Source organism: Zootermopsis nevadensis, unplaced genomic scaffold, assembly GCF_977971745.1.
Source record: "Zootermopsis nevadensis isolate Lab colony 2312 unplaced genomic scaffold, Znev_1.0 Znev_ptg000040l, whole genome shotgun sequence".
Taxonomy (NCBI): Eukaryota; Metazoa; Arthropoda; class Insecta; order Blattodea; family Termopsidae; genus Zootermopsis; species Zootermopsis nevadensis.
Window position 1 is genome coordinate 697,270 of NW_028259172.1, and position 18,550 is coordinate 715,819.

Here is an 18,550-nt window from a genome sequence, read left to right on the forward strand (position 1 = left end):
TCACAATATATTTAAAATTTATTTGAAATTTAAAATTTACAAATAAGATAATTAAATTATCATTTTATGTTCCACATCGAATAATCGATTTACATTTGGAACATTTTTACAACATGTTTCGGTTTCATCGAACCATCTTCAGGTGTAAAATTATATCAAATTTAAAACTCAACTATAATTTCTGTTGTGTAGCTTTTTGTGATGTTCATATCCATATTATTTTCACATATTGGAGCGAATGTATTGTTTGGAGTGAATGCTTTTGATGTTCTACATCGGTCTGCAAAGCAAATGATTCAAAGAAACACTTATGAATATGATAGGAGTACTTAAATCTATGAAAATAAAAAGGCCTCCAGGTACCGTAGCCTTGAGAAGTTTCATATCTCTCTTGTGAAATGATTTGCCATTTCGTACCCAAAGAACTTCAACCTGTGAAAATAAAAAGGCCACGAGATCTGGTGGCAACATTCTTCCATTACAATTAGCAAAGTCTGGCCTAGAGAAGTTTCACATCTCTCTTCTGAAATGCTTTGCCATTTCGTAACCAAAGCACTTCAATCTGTGAAAATAAAAAGCCTCGATATCAGGTGACAACATATTTACATTACAATTAGGACTGTCTGTCCTATAGATGGTTCACATCACTCTTGTGAAATACTTTGGCATTTCTTAACCAAAGACTTCAACCTGTGAAAATAAAAAGGTCTCGACGTCAGGTGGCAACATTCTTATATTACAATTAGGACTGTCTGTCCTAGAGAAGTTTCACAACTCTCTTGTGAAATGCTTTGGCATTCTGTAACCAAAGCAATTAACCCTGTGAAAATAAAAAAGCCTCGATATGAGGTGGCAACATTCTTACATTACAATTAGGACTGTCTGTCCTAGAGTAGTTTCACAACTCTCTTGTGAAATGCTTTGGCATTCTGTAACCAAAGCACTTCAATCTGTGAAAATAAAAAGCCTCGATATCAGGTGACAACATATTTACATTACAATTAGCAGTGTCTGGCATAGGAAAGTTTCACAACTCTCTTGTGAAATGCTTTGGCATTTCTTCCCCAAGGCACTTCAACCTGTGAAAATAAAAAAGTCTCGACATCAGGTGGCAACATTCTTACATTACAATTAGGACTGTCTGTCCTAGAGAAGTTTCACATCTCTCTTGTGAAATACTTTGGCATTTCGTAACCAAAGCCCTTAAGAAGCAGGATTGGTACGTGAAGTCTTCTTTCAGGCTTCGCTTATGATCTGTTAAGCTGATTCTGTATTTGATTTTATCTCGGAAATATGAATTGAGTTCCCCGTTTGATTAGAGCTCTCATTTTCCTATTACTCTGTATGTGCCTTTACGAAATTCAAGTTCTTGGTTTTGTGTGTTTTGTGGCAATATTTTGTGCTCATTCATTAAAATACATAAAAGTACCTTACAAAATACCGCAAATAAATATATACAGCTGTTAGCTGAAACCATCGCCTGTTTCTTCACGGCATTTGAAGAGGTTGTGTAACGGTTCGCTTTCTTTGCTTTGTTTCCAAGGTGGGATTGGGTTCGATGAACGGATTTATGAGACTTTTTGCTGGGTTCACGGGGTTTAATTAAAGATCCCTCAGCTGAGGCTTTAGTTATTTATTTTCAAGTGATTGCTGATTTAAATTCTCCGCGCGATATTGGTCAAAGTCAATGTAATACACCGATGAGTCCGTGATATCGTTTCAACTTGAAACAACTGACGACTCCTCTCAAAAGAAGTCTGCGTCTCAAATATATTAATTTCTCCAACTCATTCCGAAATCTGAAATTTTGTAACATCATTGGTTGGACTTCCCGCTTAGATTTGTGATTGGTGGAATATTTTAATTTCAAGTCAAAATAACGTTTCTCTCATTGGTCGGTTCAATACCCGAGGTCAACTCTGACAGTTTTTATCGCGTGGACACGCTAGGTCACTTATGCCTACTTTTGCATGCACTCAATTAATAGGGGTCCGACCTCCCAGGGGTGAAATCCTACAATGGCCAGTTAAAGGAAGTTTCGAACTTCTTGGATGTGGATTTTTCGAAAGGACAGCTGACAGTGTCAAATGTTCCGCTGACCCTTCGCGACATGTGCGGGAGTCAATGCATTGAAAACGGAAACATTGTTTCATCCTTGATGGGTGGTCATAGTCCGAGCTCGACCTCATGGCTAGACGATTACAGTTGGTTCTTCCTCAGACACATGGCACAATTACCCGGTATATTGGGGCAAATCAGCCAAATGCAATTTTGTAATTTTTTTAAATATCTGACGTAGTTCAGAAATCGATAAAAAATTCACAGTCTGTTGCCTTCATAATGACGGCTTCGTAACTCGAAACATGTCGCTACAAGTGGATTCATTTAATACAAGTCGTAAAGAGAAACTGCTGTGTGTTGATGAATGGTAATATTTTAGATAAAATTAAACGTTTGTAAAATAATTAATTACAATAAGACTTCTTGAGCAGAAAATAACGAGAAGAAATAATTTTTCCTTCTTTCCTGCAATCAATATTTTTTTTATTTTTTTTAGCTCCTACATCAATTCCTAGTTTTCTACATTATTTTCATAAGGAAAGTAATTGAAATTAATGTGTTCGTCGTGGTTGTAATCAACTGCAAACTACTTATTTTCCTATGCCAGTCCAAGTTCGTAGTTCGAGTCCCGAACGGGCTGAAACTTGAGATGAAAAGGGTAAACCAGGCTTTGGCGTATTAATGCGGTTTATACAAACGAAGGAGGCGTGATGAGATTATATTTGGAACGCCTTACGTCATCCAAATGTGAATAATTTTATGAATTTTGGCATTGATTAATATATTAAATTTGAAGAGAGTAGCGACAATCAGTCGCTTGAACGTCTTTCCTCGAGACTTTCCGTGACACTCACAAAGCTTTCGCCTCGTAAAAGTTGTTTACGAGGCGAAAACTTAAGCCTTTTCAGATATAGAATGACGTTTGCCCTAGAACAGACGCCTCACTACACTTGGGAAAAATGAAATACGAATATGGCTTTTCGGAGAGTTTCCGACGTTATGGGGTGATTTTGAGGGACGAATCGGATCGCCATATTAAATACAAAATTTAAGTTGCTGGGATATTTATAGCGCGTTTGTGTTGTTGCGGGGTCTCTAAAAGTTTCGGTCTTCAAGTCGTGCAGACGTGTTTTGTTCGCAAAGTTTCAGTACATAAACAGCCGATTCATTGCACTGCCTGAATATCAACATAATTGTGTCTTTGCATCAGCGTGTCTCAATTCTTGAATAAATTGAGTGATTTCAACAACAACAACAACAACTGTGTCGTGAAGAATTGCACCAGCTCAGCGACTTCGCTGCCCTCCCGCGAGCGCTGCTCCAATTAAGGCCTCTCCGTATTTTCCCTGAGAGTTGGAGATCCTCGCCCACCGACTGATCCTATATCAAGGTATCCTGAGAAAACCTTTAACCCTCTCCGCGCACCGAAGTAACAAACGTTTTAACCGCACCAGCGCCGGCCTAGCTACTGGGTTCGAACCCGTGGCTACATAACCAGAAGGACGGTTACATTCCGAATCCAACATTTTTTTTGCATTTCTCCTCCATCGATTTCTCTTTGTGTTTGTACTCGTAATCCCTTGCATTCGGTAGGTTCTTGATGACACAAGTCGACATCCCGGATCTATGAACATTCATGTCTGCCGCCTGGTGCCTGCAATTTGAAACATTAAAAGTGAAAACAAACCCTCTTTCATCGTCCATCGGTATAATCTACACTCAAGACAATTTTTACCACATTTCACTGGCACAGTTACAGAAAATATGTATATATATATTCTTTTACTCTTGGGGTTCTAAAATATCAGATATTTCGATGTAGAATAAGTAAAAAGAATTATCTTTGTGAGTCGTAAAATGTTTTGACCTAAAAATATCCATGTCTGATTGGCTGGCTCTGTCTTTGGGTTGAATAGGAAACTGCTTGAATCTAAGGGCACAGCTTCCACCGAAGTGTCGTTGCTTACAATTTGTTACCAGACAAACTTAACAAAAATTCCCTAATCGGAATTCATTCCCACACCATATTTCAGAACAGTTCCCACGTGATCTTTCTCTTACTCAGATGCACACAGAACATGGGCCAGCGTGCTGTTATAACGTAATACATTTTAATACATCGAAGTGGAGGGAGAGGTTATGACTATTTTAAAACACTGTCAAATGACTTGTGTTCTGCATTAGCGACGTTTGGTACAACTTCGGTCAGATTAATAAATTTAATCATACGCTTTCTTTGGAGAGATACACGTGTCTTGTTTGAGACATGAGCCCATAACAATATTTCTCTCTTTTAGCAATATATTTTCAAAAAAATTTTGTTCCACCAAAAATAGTTCTGCTACACATAAGGCAGACAAAAACCATAATAAAATGAATTTCTGTGTGAGTTCTGACTCTTGCACAAAAAAGTATGAATAAATTTGTCTTCTGAGATGTTTTTGGAGCTGCTTACTCAATCCGTCAACAGATGGCAGGAGACTGCATGGTCAAACACGCCAAGAGACAGACTTTTTAAATAAACTTCCGTCAGAAATGGAAACATGAGACGGCAGGCGTCGTTAAACCTGAAACTGGCCTAACAATTTGATGAAAGCTGAAGACTTTGGCGATGCTGATGTGCTGAACGCCAGACACTTCCTGCCCAAGAGAGTGCCACTGATCAAGGAAACTTAGTCAAAGAGCTTCTTATTAATGCAGTTACAATTTACATCTGATTAACATTTCCTAGTCATTTGCTCTCTGTTTTATAGATTCAGCTTGACCGCAACGTCGCCCTGCCTCCTTTCATTCTACCCCCTTCCTCCCATCCATTTTTCGCGCGTTTATTCGAGGCCCTGAGTAAGCAATATGAATATCTGAAACGTCGGTAAGTTTCTTCGACACTACAAGGCTCTGCATCCGCAAGATCGCGGATACCTTGACCTGAAATAATTCACTTCCTAGAGCTTTTCGAAAGTAACAGTTTGTGATTACACAGCCCTGAACAATCAAACAAAGAAACAAAGAAACTAACCATCGTCTTTCCTTGTCATTGAAACATGTGACTTGGGGGAAGATGCCATATTTATAATAATCACAGATAACGAAGATCATATCGTCGATCACTCCTGCCTTTAAGTAAACTGAATAGCTGTTCATGGCAGGGATTTCGGTCCACGTGTCTTCTGCAGGGTCATACCTTTCGGTACTGAGCACGTCAGATGTCTCGTTCCATCCTCCTGTACACACACACATTCAGTAACAGGTCACAGCATATAAAAAAGCTGCCAAACGAAACTTATTCTAACCCCATTCAGTGGGGCCCGTCTTGATATTTATTACTCTGAGACCTGACCACGAAATGTTTGAACTTTATAGAGCCACAAGATTCATCACCTTATTCACAAAAGTCTGTAATTGGCCTCATCTCACATAATCTAGGTCCTTTAAAACATTTTAATGTTATCCTTCCTTTTACGCCAATGTATCACAAGTGGTATCTTTTCTTCAAGATTACCAATTACAAATTTCTAGATGTTTGTATTTCCCGTAACTTCGATGCTTCACACTCCGACCGTCTTTACGCTCTTAAAATTTGTAATTCCGTAAACGGAACGAATGAATAAAATACAACAAAGAAAATTCATTCCCTCTTGCATTGTCAGTATTAGTTCCAGGAACAGCTACAATTTTATTTTCGTACTTGAAGCAAAGACTGCGAAGGGACTGCTTTAAACCATCGGCTTTTTGGGGATAACAGCACGGCAAAAAGAAACTTTCCTTGCTACAAGAACAAAGTATTTACATTTAAAACTACGACTGCGTGAAAAATGGAGCATACGTAACTTGAGATACCACAAGAAATTGTTAGTTAGTTAAGTGTTCTTTGTGGAGAATGTAATCGAATCCACGAATCGGGGATAAAATTACTGACAAACTAACTCTGTAATGACGGGAGAAAAATTCTGTTCATAAAATCTCAGTCACTCAAAAATACCAGGAAAACATTTCACAATAGCGATTTCTGTAAGAAGAACAGAGGAGCATCACTCAGAATGTCCAGAGTTCTCACCTATGGCGTACAGACAGCCGTGGAACTCGACGCAAGTAAAATAGTCACGTCCAGAAAGCATTGATGCAACGAACGTCCATCGGTCGGTGTCCGGGTCATAAACTTCCACCGAGTTTAGATAATTGGAATGACACAATCCACCTGCGACGTATATTTTGTCTGTAAAAAGAAATTAGACATACGACAAGAACTGTACACATATTTGATGTAGGGAGAGGCGTTAAAACTGATCCATGCAGAGCACAGACATGGACAATCCGTACTTAAACTTTAAATCAATTAAGTCCCCCTTCGAGTCACAGAAACTGCACAGACAAGGCCGTCTCTGTTCATCTGTTTCTTTCTTTCGAATGGAGACAATCAGCGTGTCAAAGGAAACGAGTTTAACTGATAAAATTTAACATAAACAGCATAAAGTACTTAAATTAATGAATAACGGAAATGATGGTAAGTTACGTCTTCTGTGAAACGAATTTTATTAAATTTGGTACCAGAGATGTATGGTACGAGCTGCTAAAAAGTGCTCTACATTTATAATACAATGCGCTATTTACATGAGATTATTAACTGTCTCAAAAACATACTACATCCGTATTATTTGAGATCCAGTTTGATGTTTGTTTGAATTCACTCCTAGTGCACACTAAAAAAGGCAGAAGACGACTCACAGGGACAGCTTACGAGAGCAGAAGAAACCATCACGCACTCGGAACTTCAAGCCGTTGCAGTCTGTGAAATAACGAAGTCCGTAGCACGGATAAAAGAAAGGGATAATAGAAGAATATTCGATAATGGACTAAGTTCAAGAGCGAAGAGAAATGCCTTGAAGATGAAGGCATAATGTTCCTCTGAAACTTCGGCAGAATCGAAACGACAGCCATCTTCCTACTCCCCGCCGTAAGAACCTTAAATCCTGCGATTCCTTCAACCGTTCCTGCGTTCTTACACGCGGACAGACAGACAGACGCCTCGCCTTCTGCGCAAATTCACAAATTTCTGTTTCACAGGATTTACGTACCATTCAGTGCAGCCGCACTTGCCTCGATTCGCTCTGTGTTCATGGGAGCGATCAAAGACCAATGAGTCGTCTTGGGGGTATATCTTTCCGCAGTTCTCTGATAACCACAACCGCCCATGGCGTACACTGCACCCCGCAGAACTGCCACACTTAAACTGAATCTGAAACGAAAAAAAGTATACTCTCTGCTATGCTCATTTATTTCTGAATCAGATGCATTTCCTCTCGCAGAACGCAATTGTTCGGTCGTCAGTGTTGAATCTTAACTCAAATGAATTCAAAGGTAAATCGCATTCTTAAACCAACTTTGTCGCAAAAGTCCTCCTTTATGTGAGTGGTACAATTTTACATCTCCTGCCCACATTTATATCTTGACTAAGACAGCGACTATCAGCTTTTTAAGAAGGACTCTGTTCCAAGGAGTTCCTTAGTTACGAAGCTGCATCATACCTGCATTCATTCATAGGCGCCACCTCACGGCATGTCTTCGTGACAGCGTTGAAGCAGAGACATGAATCTAAGTCTTTCCTGCCGTCAAAACCACCGATGACGTAAATGTCGAAACCGACCACTGCCGTGCCATGGTTGGCTCGCGGTCCGATCGAGTCGACCCCCTCCACCTGCAGGAACGAAAGGTCATGGTTTTATGTTTCTTTGGGTCATTCGGTCTACTGATGTGAAGTCCTTACATTAGAGTCCATGCGACCAACCACCGGAGCAGAGGAGCAACCTCCAACAGTGGACCAAAATTGCTACACCGTGGAGGGTGGCACTCGACAAAGACCGTGAGAAATTCACTTGGAGCGAAGGTGGAAACAGGAAGACCCAAAGAGAAGCTCTCGTCAAGTTCGACAAACACATGTAAGATTTCTAATCAACAGCTGACATTTCAGGTTCGTACTTTGGAAAGGACAGATGTTGGTGTTTTGGTTTCATCGACGCAGAGATGGAGGCAGTACGTCCCCCACCCCACCCCAAAGACTTCTAATCCACGAGGCGAGACTTCGCAGATGGCCAACATCGACGCTGATCAGTGCTTCATTTGTTACGTTGAAATCCACTGACGATCAACGATGTCTAAAATCAGCAGACAGGTTGCCATGACAGTTGAAGTAGGACGCTTATTGTGAACGGTATTTAAGGAAAACTTCGGATCCGTCGTCGATTCCTATTAGAACTCATATTTTACATGAGTCTTAAAACCTGTATAATTTATTTATTTATTTATTCTTTTTAATTCATGTCTTTGGAGCTTCTCTTAAAAATTGTGTTCAGTGCAATGAAAATTAGCGAACACGAAATAAAGAGGCTAAGAGGTCCTCGTGATTAAGCTTAAATAAACGATTACTTAGTAAAAATAAGCAACGAAAGAAAAGTTACTTTTTCTCGGAGGCGTCATTTAACAACCCACGGTAAAAGTAGAATTTTTACGCAACTCACCACACTCCACCGGTCTGCTCGTGCGTCATACGCTTCGATCAAATCTGTCATTTTTCCGTCGCGACGCCCACCAATAGCAAACAGAATGTCCTGTGGGATTCGCGGGCGGGCAATCCTTGGTGTCACGTGGTCCTTGTCGTCCTTCGTCAAACTTTTCGCGTCGTCCAGGAATTTGAGGGTCTCAGAGATCACGGGACTACACGCCTCGTTTTCCATTACGTACGGGTGTTTTATTACCTGTTGAACAGTTCAATGTGGACCTTACGAACTTTTTTGGAAGAAATGGAATGTTCCATTGCAGAGGAGACAAGAAATACACACATAATTTTGTTCTGAAATCACCGAAATAGATTATGGTATATAAAGGAAAATGTGTTTTTTGGTTTATGTAACGACGCTCTTAACAAATGCACAGGTTGAGGAGAGAAGCGAAATCAAAGTTAAATCGATCTTAGAGGAAAATATTGAAATTTGTTTCAACCGAAAGTTAAATACTTCAGTAATTGCTGCGTTTTGAGTTACATTCAAAATTGTAATTTATTTCTCGTCTCTCCCGTGCGAGATGCACATTCATTTTGATTCGATAATTTTAATTAATCGTCAAAATTACGTAACATCGAAAGAAAATTATGACAATTAGTTGCTTCGAGTGTCAAGGGAGGCAACCTTCTACATGTTGATGGTTGGGTGGAAGGCCCGTCAACACAACAGCGTGTGATTATGGGCTCGATTCTATTAAGAGCCATTGCATGTTTCGACCTTAATTGGTCATCATCAGGTGGATCTCCAAAACTAGTAGATACGAATGATAAGTTGTAAAGACATTTGACGCAGATAACATTTTCATGGATCCGTGCGATTGTTTCACGAATATTCATAAGAGGTGAATGGCTGAATTCACAGGGCATTTGACCTTGAATAGAAACTTTTTTCCTCTCGGCTTAAAGCGTATGGTGGAATGGAAGAAGGAATATGACTGCTTCGTGAGATTACGTTTAAAATATTAGAATGTTAGAGCTGTCTATTAATTTGAAGCCACTCGGGTAATTTACTCTTGCATGTAGAACGAAGTTTTCTTGCTGCAATTTCGGATATCTGTTGCCCCTATGTGGTCAATCAGCTGATGATTATCATACTAAGTGTTCTCGGGTTGACTCTATAGATTGTCTGAGATGCGTGAAATTGTTATAGCAGCTAAGACCCGCTTCTTATGGCAGTAGAAACTTTGGTTAAGTTGAACGCTGCGTCAGAAGACGTGATTTATCAGTTGGAGGAGTTTCCTATTCAAGCTGAGTGGACGTTTGAATGCAGTGAACGGCGGAATGCCGTAGTTGAACTAAAACACGTAATGTATCTTAATATAAGCTGAGACTTTAATCAAAGATTGTAGCGCCGACGATGAATAAAAGACGATCATTAACTCCAACCACATTTCTCCATAAAAGGACGAATCGAATATTTGTTTTGCACATACTCACATGTATGCGAGCGTGTTACCAGCGGCATTCCACAGGAAGTTATTGTAACCATGGCAACTAAGTTAATGTGGAGATTTCTTACGCAGGAAATTTTGCACAGAAGAAGGCATTAAAATCATTGTGTAGTTTTCACGATGTTAATGTAAGATTTTAACTAGAATTGGAATGTGTCAACAGATTCTGTTAAATCTTGTTAGTATTAAATCTAATTAACATCCATTTGGACGTTCTCTAGATGGGACTGCGGACAGACAGACGGGCTTACACGTGACGAAGAAAAAGGCTCACAATTTGCATTATTTAGTTACGAACACGTGTGAATATGGAATTTAAAATGCGGGCTTCACTTCCCAAAAACATCCACGATTTCAGGGGCGTACTGACCTCTTCCTTGAAAAACGTTTCGTCAAGGAGTCCCAGTCTGACGCCCTTCAAAAGGTCCGCGATATTGCCTTTCCTGTTGTCCGGGTCGTGGTTGATCCACCGGAGAATGCACTCCCACACATCTTCCTCGTCCTTCACGTTCATTTCATCGGACTCGATTATCGCTTGCAGCTCCTCTACAGGCAGTTTCAGCAGTTCTTCGCTCTGCTGAGACAATTTCACGAATTGGCGCAGAACGAAGCGACGAGCGCGAGTCTCAAGGTCGGCGATGAAGTGAGACCTGCGACAGCGAGGGTAAGAGCCGTCTCAGAATCAATATCCTTCGGACTCTGACACATTGAAACACTGCAGGAAGAAATGGATTCTCATCTATTTGCACACCACAGTATTTCGCCTCCAGTTTAAACCTTAGCCGTTTGAAGCCCAAATAAGCAATTCTGAGAGCAGACACGTGGTGAGGAATCGCTGAGAGACGCTTCGTTTAACCGGTGCAAAATAGAAAGTTTTCGGACCTGAAGGTTCCCAGGCAATGCCCGCTCGTCCTCGTGATAAGGTTACAGGTTGAAACAAGGGCATGGCGTACGCAAGTGAAGAAGACAGTGAGATGAGGAGTGTAGAATTTTGAATTCTGGCCTTAAACTTGGCGAAACGACCTGTTGGTAACTGCGTGTGTTAATCCCGTGAAACCCCGTTTAACCGGACTAAATGGGGCGAACCACGGGTCTGACGAGGGAGGGAAAGGGAAACGTGGTCACGGAATTGAACAAATAAGTAGAGACTCAATACAGATTTTCCTCGTCCGCGGATGATGCGGGCGTATCGAACGCAAACGCCGATGACAAAAGTCACTCGTGAGCGCTGTTCGAGGGAGTCCCTGTACTAAAAGAGTGAATTTATCAGTAATTCTGTACATTGTATGAATTGGAGGTTCCGGTGTGATTCTGCCGAAGTCAGTTGATTTGATTCCTATGTTATCCTGAAGAAGAGTTCATCTTCTACGGGAACCAGCGGGTCGGTCTTTGTCTTTGCCATTAATAATAACCAATTCTCTAAATATCTTGAAGTGTTCGTAATAATCAGCAAAATCTGGGATGAGGTTAGATCAATGAACTGTACCGCGTGGACATCGCTTTAAACACTTTCGCCGGTTGACATCGATCGCAACCGATTCGGTTTCATAATGTGGGAATCGGATAATCGAGGCTCGGTTGACAGAGGTTTTGCTGTATGCAAAAGGATGCGGGGCTGAATGTTGATTTTGAAATTGGGAGGATTATGTAAGAAGCAAGGAATTCCGCAGAGAAAGAAAGAAAGAAGAAAAGGAATTCGAGTGGAAGACAGATTTAATTATGACCCTGCAATAGATCGCGATTAAAGTTCCATATGGTGAAATTAGTTATCTTCTGGTCATAATGACGATCAAAACATATGCAGTTAAATCAGAAAATTTAAATTAAAGGGACGTTAATTACAACCTGCCAACGCTTTATAATTTTCCCAGTCTTCAGTCAGAGTCTTTAATCTCCGACCCGGCTGCTGTCTTGAGTAAAGCTGATTCGCTCCAGCGACCAAGGCTGGCGTCACAACAAATGACAAATGAACATCAATTACCTTCCGAACCGCATGATGTCGATACAGTTGTCGGCGTCCATCGCGTCCATGAGGAAGTCGCAGCAGAGTTCAGTAACTCCTGGTACACACAAGTACTCAGCCGTCACGAGCAACTGACGCGCGTTGTCGAAGCGGATGTCCACTTTGCGAGAATAAATATAATCCAGTATCTGGGTCATCATGTCTGAGCTGATTCCGTGGAGAAGAATGTCAGTCACCTCATTGGTTTGCAGTTTTGTCGTGAAGAGAGTCCTGAAACGTCGATTTGGAGAAACGGCGAGCAGAAAATTACAAGTCATGCTTATAAACTTTAATTTTTTATGACTCACGTAGTCAAATAAAAGTATCCTTTTGTCTATATGGTGGATGAATGTTTGTTACCTGAATACTTAAAAAATTCCCAGAATGTGTACTAATGGGACCGGATTAACTGCGAGTGGGTGAGGTACTTAAAAGAATTTAACCTAAAAATCGGAAAGCAAGCAGCGAACATTTGAACTATGTAATAGCCACCCTCGTTTCTTACATACCCTTGAATCCTTCAAGAGATATCTCAGGTTATAACAACTCCTGCAGAAATTTTAAAGCCAACGCAAATATTTCAAAATACATCGCAGGCTGTACATTCTACTGATTGACCAGTTCGTAATATGAAATTATTTGCTCTGTCAAAATGTTTCCCGACAATAAACAACTTAAAAAAAAGCCGATGTTTCTACGCAGCCTTTAAGAAATTACCACCAAACAGCAAAAAGTTTCCTATTAAAAATTAAGGGATTTGCAGAGCAAGACAAACGGAAAGATTTGATAGTCTAAAAACTTAAAGAGGGGCACAGCTTGTAACAAGACGTGAGAAACGTCTGTTTGAAAACAGAAACAATGGCTCACGGTTTAATTCATTTCTCATTTCAAGATCGCACCGCGATTTTATTTAAAACACAAGCAAATTAACGTATGCATAAATTATCGATCGAGTTTCTAGTATCAATGAAACATATCTCGCGAAGATTTTTGTTAAAGTTTATTTAAGACAGAGCAGCACACAGCAGCTTTCAATGTTCCGGGAATTACCAACTTTCTTCTGGACTTTGTCGGTCGTCTTTATGTATTAAAACGAAGACGTTTTGGAAAGTGAATCTATTCTATTTCTCCCTCCAGATCGATTGACTGTCACCTTGGTACAACCGCACTTAAAAATTAGTACAAAAGGCCACGTACGTCTTCTGAGATAGTTGTCTCGTAGAAATTATCGGACGTTTCAGAGGTGCTTACTGCCTCCATCTTCAAGGAAAGAAGGCAGTAAGTACGTCTGATGTGCCACTCAGTTTCTACGGCGCCTTGAGATTTCATGACAATGAACAAATAACAAAAGACAATCAGCCGTATAAAAATACAGGTTTCTGCAGCAAAGAGGATAAAACATTTCACATACGAATTGACGTCTCTTGTGTCCTTAATTCACGTGTTAATAAACCACGTCAGCAAATAAACAAACCTGAAATATTCGCTGCGCATTGACAGAATCACTCTGTGGACTCGAAAGACGCCGCCGTACTCCGACCTCAGCACCGCGTCACACAAGAAGTTCCTCTCTCTTAGTTTATTCAGACGGACCAAAGCTTTGGTGCACGTGCACCTGCCGCCATCTTTACTTTGGTTTGACTCCATCTCCTGAAACACAGTCCATCGCTGTTACAGGTTTTTCTTCATACTGACTCGTGCGCACATCAACTGAGTGTGACTGAGAGGAAACACGGTACTGAGAAGAATATCTGGTCCTGCGAGAGTGTTACTGACAAGGGAATGGCGAAAATTGCCCAAGATGGAGCTTTATAGATCTCTTCACTGATTATTAAATTGTAGGCTGTCAGATCAGGGGTGATGAGATGGCCGGGGCATGTAGAAACACATGGCAGAGACAAGAAGTGCAACTTTTTAATCGGAAGATCTGAAAGGAAAAGGTCACTTTAAAGTCCTATACGTTGCTGGGATAATATTAAATGGATCTTAGAGGTTGAGTATGAAGGTGTGGATTGTCTTCATCTGCTAGTGGATGTGACTTAGAGGCGGGATCTTGTAAACACGGGCACAAAACTTCATGTTTCATAAAATGCGAGACATTTGATTACCTGGGCTACTGTTAGATTCTCAAGCAGGACGTCTGCTCCATGGTCTCAGTTTGCTTCTTTGTTATAGAATGCCTGTTGAATTTCAATACAGAATGACAAATCTTTAAATGTGACTAATCTAACTAACAACCTAGACGGCTTACGGAACACGAAGTTTCATCACCGAATTAACCAAAGCCCTCCACCGGACACTGTCCTGGGCCAACAAAATCCAGTTTCCTTCGACTCCTATCTCCCTTAGATCACGCCTGAGATTATCCTCCCATCTACGTCTAGGTCTCCCCAGAGGTCTCTTCCCCTCAGGCTTCCCAAATAGTGGACCCAACCAACCAGATGGCTTACGGAACCCAAAGGTTCATCACCGAATTAACCAAAGATCTCCACCGAACCCTGTCCTGGGCCAACAAAATCCAGTTTCCTTCGACTCCTATCTCCCTTAGATCCCGCCTGAGATTATCCTCCCATCTACGTCTAGGTCTCCCCACCGGTCTCTTCCCCTCAGGCTTCCCGACCAATACCCGGTGCACACCTTTCGCCCCATCCATGCATTCCACATGAGCCGCCCATCTCACTCTCTTGGCTTCATCACCGTGAAGATGTGACTTATTTAGGCAATATTAAGTCATGCCGCGTTTGTCATTGCTCGCATAAATTTAAATCTTTTTATATGTAATCCACGTAGACATTGCTTATAAAACATCAATGTAATCCATAAAGTCTTAGATGCCTCTATTCTGGTGAATCGATTTTAAAAAATTACGAAAAGAATATGCCGTTGAATTTGCGTGACTTTTGATGCAGAACCAGACAGGTAAGAAATAAATTTTGGAAAAAGAAGTTTACACCTTTTCATGAGCATAAAATTTTCGAGTTCTTCTCTCTGTAGAACTAAAAGTGCGTAAGAGCTTACATGACTAAGGACTTTCCTGCCTAAGTTACACTTTTATACACACTACAAGCACAAAATGTAGTTTAAATTTATCAACTGAATGCGAGAATTACAGTTGGGAACAGTCACAAAAGCTCTAAGTTGTTCTAACGCATGCGTAGATCACTACTCACACACTGCAATGTGCAGGACATTCTGTGAAAAGTCGACTGGTACTCGGCTCGTCAAAGAAAATAGCCCAATTCCTTTTCTGAACCAGAAGGTTCATCATCGTGTTCACAAAAGCCCGCCACCGGGGTCTATCCTGAGCCAGTTCGCTCCATCGAGTCCCATCTCCCTAAGATCCATCTTAATATTATCCTCCTACTGACGCCGAGGTCTTCCCAGAGGTCTCCTTCCTTCAGGCCTTGCAAACACTCAACTCACCCTAACAACATCGGGTGAGGAGCTCGTCTCTCTTATCTGTCCCACCCTCGTTTTGGGTCCAAACATCTTCCTCAACACTCCGTTCTCAGAGGCCCTCAGTCTATGCTCCTCCCTCAAAGTGAAAGACCACGTTTTGCACCCATAAATACTTTGCACTCAATAACAGCAAGCATTCCCCGGATTTAATCTGCTGTTGCAGGGAGATTCGTCGATAATTAGGCTTGTGAAACCTAAATAAAAAATCTTCTCAGTTCCCTAAAACGTTTTAATAATGTCGATGTATCAGGAATTGTAAAGTGTTAGAATTATTGTTCAGAATATAAACCCCACTTCTTAGCATCGACATATTTTTATTAAGATTCTGGGCTACTAAACACGTTTTATACCTTTAAAAAGTTAATTGCCTACTGGAATATTCTTTTATTATAAATGATGCCGTGAACAAACAGAAGTCAATCTAATGTCACTTGAAATTGTGTTAAAAAGAAGACAATTTTAATTCTCTTACACGAGTTCACGAATGCAGATGTAAACATTAAATGTGATGAACAATAATAATAAATAGGAATTCCTTACCTCAAACTTTGTTGAGTTGTAAGAGACCACGACGTCCACCGTCAATGATCGATCTAATCTAAAATATAACGGAGAGAGTTGAGGGCAGGAGCACAGATTTCTTAATAATTCTTTTATAAGATAAGAACTTGTGATATTCTAAAACGTTTTTAACAGCACAAAATTATCTACTCCACGACGCACTTCTTGTAGAACCGATTCACAGCAAAGCTCCTTCCGCAATAATGAAAGCGGATTGTTGAGGCGATAATGAAACATAACAATAACGAGTAAACAGAAGACGTAACAATTAGTTTCTTCGGTAAAGGAATGGAGTGCAATAAGGTTCATTCAGGCTATTATACTGCATGCATAAGAAACGAGAAAAGAGCCTTACGGCATGCTCAGGCAAGATTGTTGCAGGCGTGGTTTGGAAATTCCAATGCTTTTTCTTGCATTGTTATAAACGCAGGTGTTCACGTAAAGGTTGACCATTGTCGGTCAATATCTGCACATTGTTGGTAGTTGAAAAACAACAAAAATAAGTAGCTTATAATTTAGTTACATTCAATCATAAATGTAAGGAGTGAATAATTAATATTAAATGTGTTCTCTATCAGAAGGAAATAAATTTAAAAATAATGAGAATTTACATAAGAAAGAATTGCAATTTCCTTTTTTTCTTGCTTATAAATAACGTCAGGTTTTATTTTACTTAATTAATTTTAAAAATAATTTTTCATGACCCCGTCACCCTGGAGCAGGGAAAATGTTTCCGGGGGCCTGAGGGACCCATGTTTCGCGGTTCTGGCGTAGAGAATGGAAGTGTAATCGCCTCTGAAGTCGTCAGATCCCTCTTTTCAAGGAGGCTGAGATGGAAATCATAATTGTTATCCCTTTCTGGGTCTAATCCATGTCACAATGGAGACTTACATCGCTCATCAACTGAACATGTGATTTCGTTCTGACTTGTTAGGTTCCTGCTTGATTCGCCGACATTTCCACAAGACTCACACATTTTTAAGACACAAAAAAGTGTTTCAAAATTTTTAAATTAATCTGATTGTGACCAGAGCTGCTGATAAATAATGCAGTAACTTAAAATGGATCTGAATCTCTGGAGTCCAGCGCACAGACGTGGAGACACGGCGGGCCGTCGGATCTCCGAGTTGGCAGCCTCGCGTCGGAGGAGCAGACCTCAAGAAAACCAGTTCTTAGAGTGCAACAAGGTTTGCTGAAGGGAAACGTTTTAGCATTTATCCGAAACAAGAAAAAGTGCGTGGCGCTTCTTGGAATTCCGTAGGCCAAACTTCCTGTCAGCGACCTCAAGTTCAAGGTAACGAGAAGTTTATAAGTAGGAATGTAAGTTCCACATTGCGGTCTGTGTTTCGTGAAAAGTACATAAATCATTCGGAGTTTCGTATTCGCAAAATATCGCCGTGTCCAGAGGAAAAATTACGAAAAAACCTTAGAACCTGAAATGTCAAATCGTACATAAAGTAGCTAACATTGCGTGAGAGACGAATTGAATGATAAATATCGACGTCTTACTTTTTACAAAACTTTCAATAAATTTGTTAAAGCTGATCAAAACGGGAAATGTACCAGCGGTAAATTACGTGAATTGAATCCAATGTCTCTTGTTCAAGGAGTGCGAGGATGGGAATTCCATTTGTAGGGGTTCAGATGACGACGGGCGATTTACTTCAAGCAGGATATAATTCAAAGATAGACTTTTATTAATCTCTTATTTCTGATACTCTTATATGACAATTGCAGTAATTTGAACGAGGTTATTAAGGTTTAACGAGGTTAATTTTCTTATTAGGTGCAAATGATGTTAATGTATCAAGCAGACAGCTGTATTCTCTGTTAAATGAAACGAAAATGAACATTTTGATTCTTGACTCTGTTGGAAACTGCATAAATGTTCCAGAAGAAATTGTGAAAGCATCAAAATCTTCATCTCTTCCTCAGACAGAACGAGCAGCATTGAAAAGCCAATTGTGGATCGTGGGACCAAACCTGCAGCTGTGCGGTTATATGAAGAGCGAAGTCAGCGGGAAACTAAGGGACTAGAAAATAAATTTCAGGTGATGGAGGAATCCAATCTAATTAGCAAGAAGAAGGAAGCTAAAGAGGATTTTACAAAGGTCCAGCAGAAATTTGAAGATGAGCTCGTACTCTTCTTTAGCAAAGTAGGAAAGTTCCTGCATAAAATAAGAGAAATAAAAGAGGCTGCTTCTCTTCATTTGCAAGGTAAGTTGTGTTATTACAATTTTAGTATCTGTTCTATAAAAATACCGTAAATATATGACTACATTTTTTCAGTAATGATTAAGTGGGATTTGAGCTTTGCCTGGTGGTGAGTCTGAAGGTTCGTAGAGCTGCGTAGTCTGGTGGAAGTGCGCCGACATTTCAGAGATCTTGCTGCCTCCATCATCAGGGTGATTGTTGCTTTCTTGTGCAGAGCTTCTGCTAATGTTTTATTAAATGTTTGTCCTC

General features: G+C 40.4%; 3 protein-coding genes across 8 annotated transcripts in view; 1 reads left to right on the plus strand and 2 right to left on the minus strand.

Moving 5' to 3' along the window:
- LOC147871749 (uncharacterized) overlaps positions 1-18,550 on the plus strand; it is a 260,188-nt gene that overhangs the window by 227,323 nt on the left and 14,315 nt on the right. For all 4 annotated transcript variants that reach the window (XR_015538348.1, XM_087360224.1, XM_087360227.1 and 1 more), the window contains one exon: positions 18,023-18,304. Coding sequence is in view for 3 of the 4 variants with exons in the window: in XM_087360224.1 (XP_087216350.1) it covers positions 18,023-18,304 (282 nt within the window). In the remaining variant the exon portion in view is untranslated. The remainder of the gene's footprint in view (positions 1-18,022; positions 18,305-18,550) is intronic.
- Positions 1-18,550, minus strand: part of LOC110834927 (dystrophin, isoforms A/C/F/G/H-like) — a 330,291-nt gene that overhangs the window by 99,095 nt on the left and 212,646 nt on the right. The gene's annotated exons all lie outside the window — the stretch shown is intronic.
- The window catches only part of LOC147871751 (kelch-like protein 10), a 19,476-nt gene continuing 926 nt past the window's right edge, over positions 1-18,550 (minus strand). The window contains exons 1-11 of one of the 3 annotated variants that reach the window (XM_087360223.1): positions 16,067-16,589; positions 14,176-14,247; positions 13,542-13,717; positions 12,047-12,298; positions 10,436-10,715; positions 8,574-8,810; positions 7,584-7,753; positions 7,134-7,294; positions 6,116-6,274; positions 5,078-5,282; positions 1-3,715 (exon numbers count right to left, since the gene is read on the minus strand). In XM_087360223.1, coding sequence (XP_087216349.1) covers positions 3,568-3,715; positions 5,078-5,282; positions 6,116-6,274; positions 7,134-7,294; positions 7,584-7,753; positions 8,574-8,810; positions 10,436-10,715; positions 12,047-12,298; positions 13,542-13,714 — 1,785 coding nt within the window. In that variant the 5' untranslated portion in view covers positions 13,715-13,717; positions 14,176-14,247; positions 16,067-16,589 and the 3' untranslated portion in view covers positions 1-3,567. Of the gene's footprint in view, positions 3,716-5,077; positions 5,283-6,115; positions 6,275-7,133; positions 7,295-7,583; positions 7,754-8,573; positions 8,811-10,435; positions 10,716-12,046; positions 12,299-13,541; positions 13,718-14,175; positions 14,248-16,066; positions 16,590-18,550 lie in introns of those variants that run through there. The other 2 variants (XM_087360221.1, XM_087360222.1) reach the window with 2 other exon arrangements.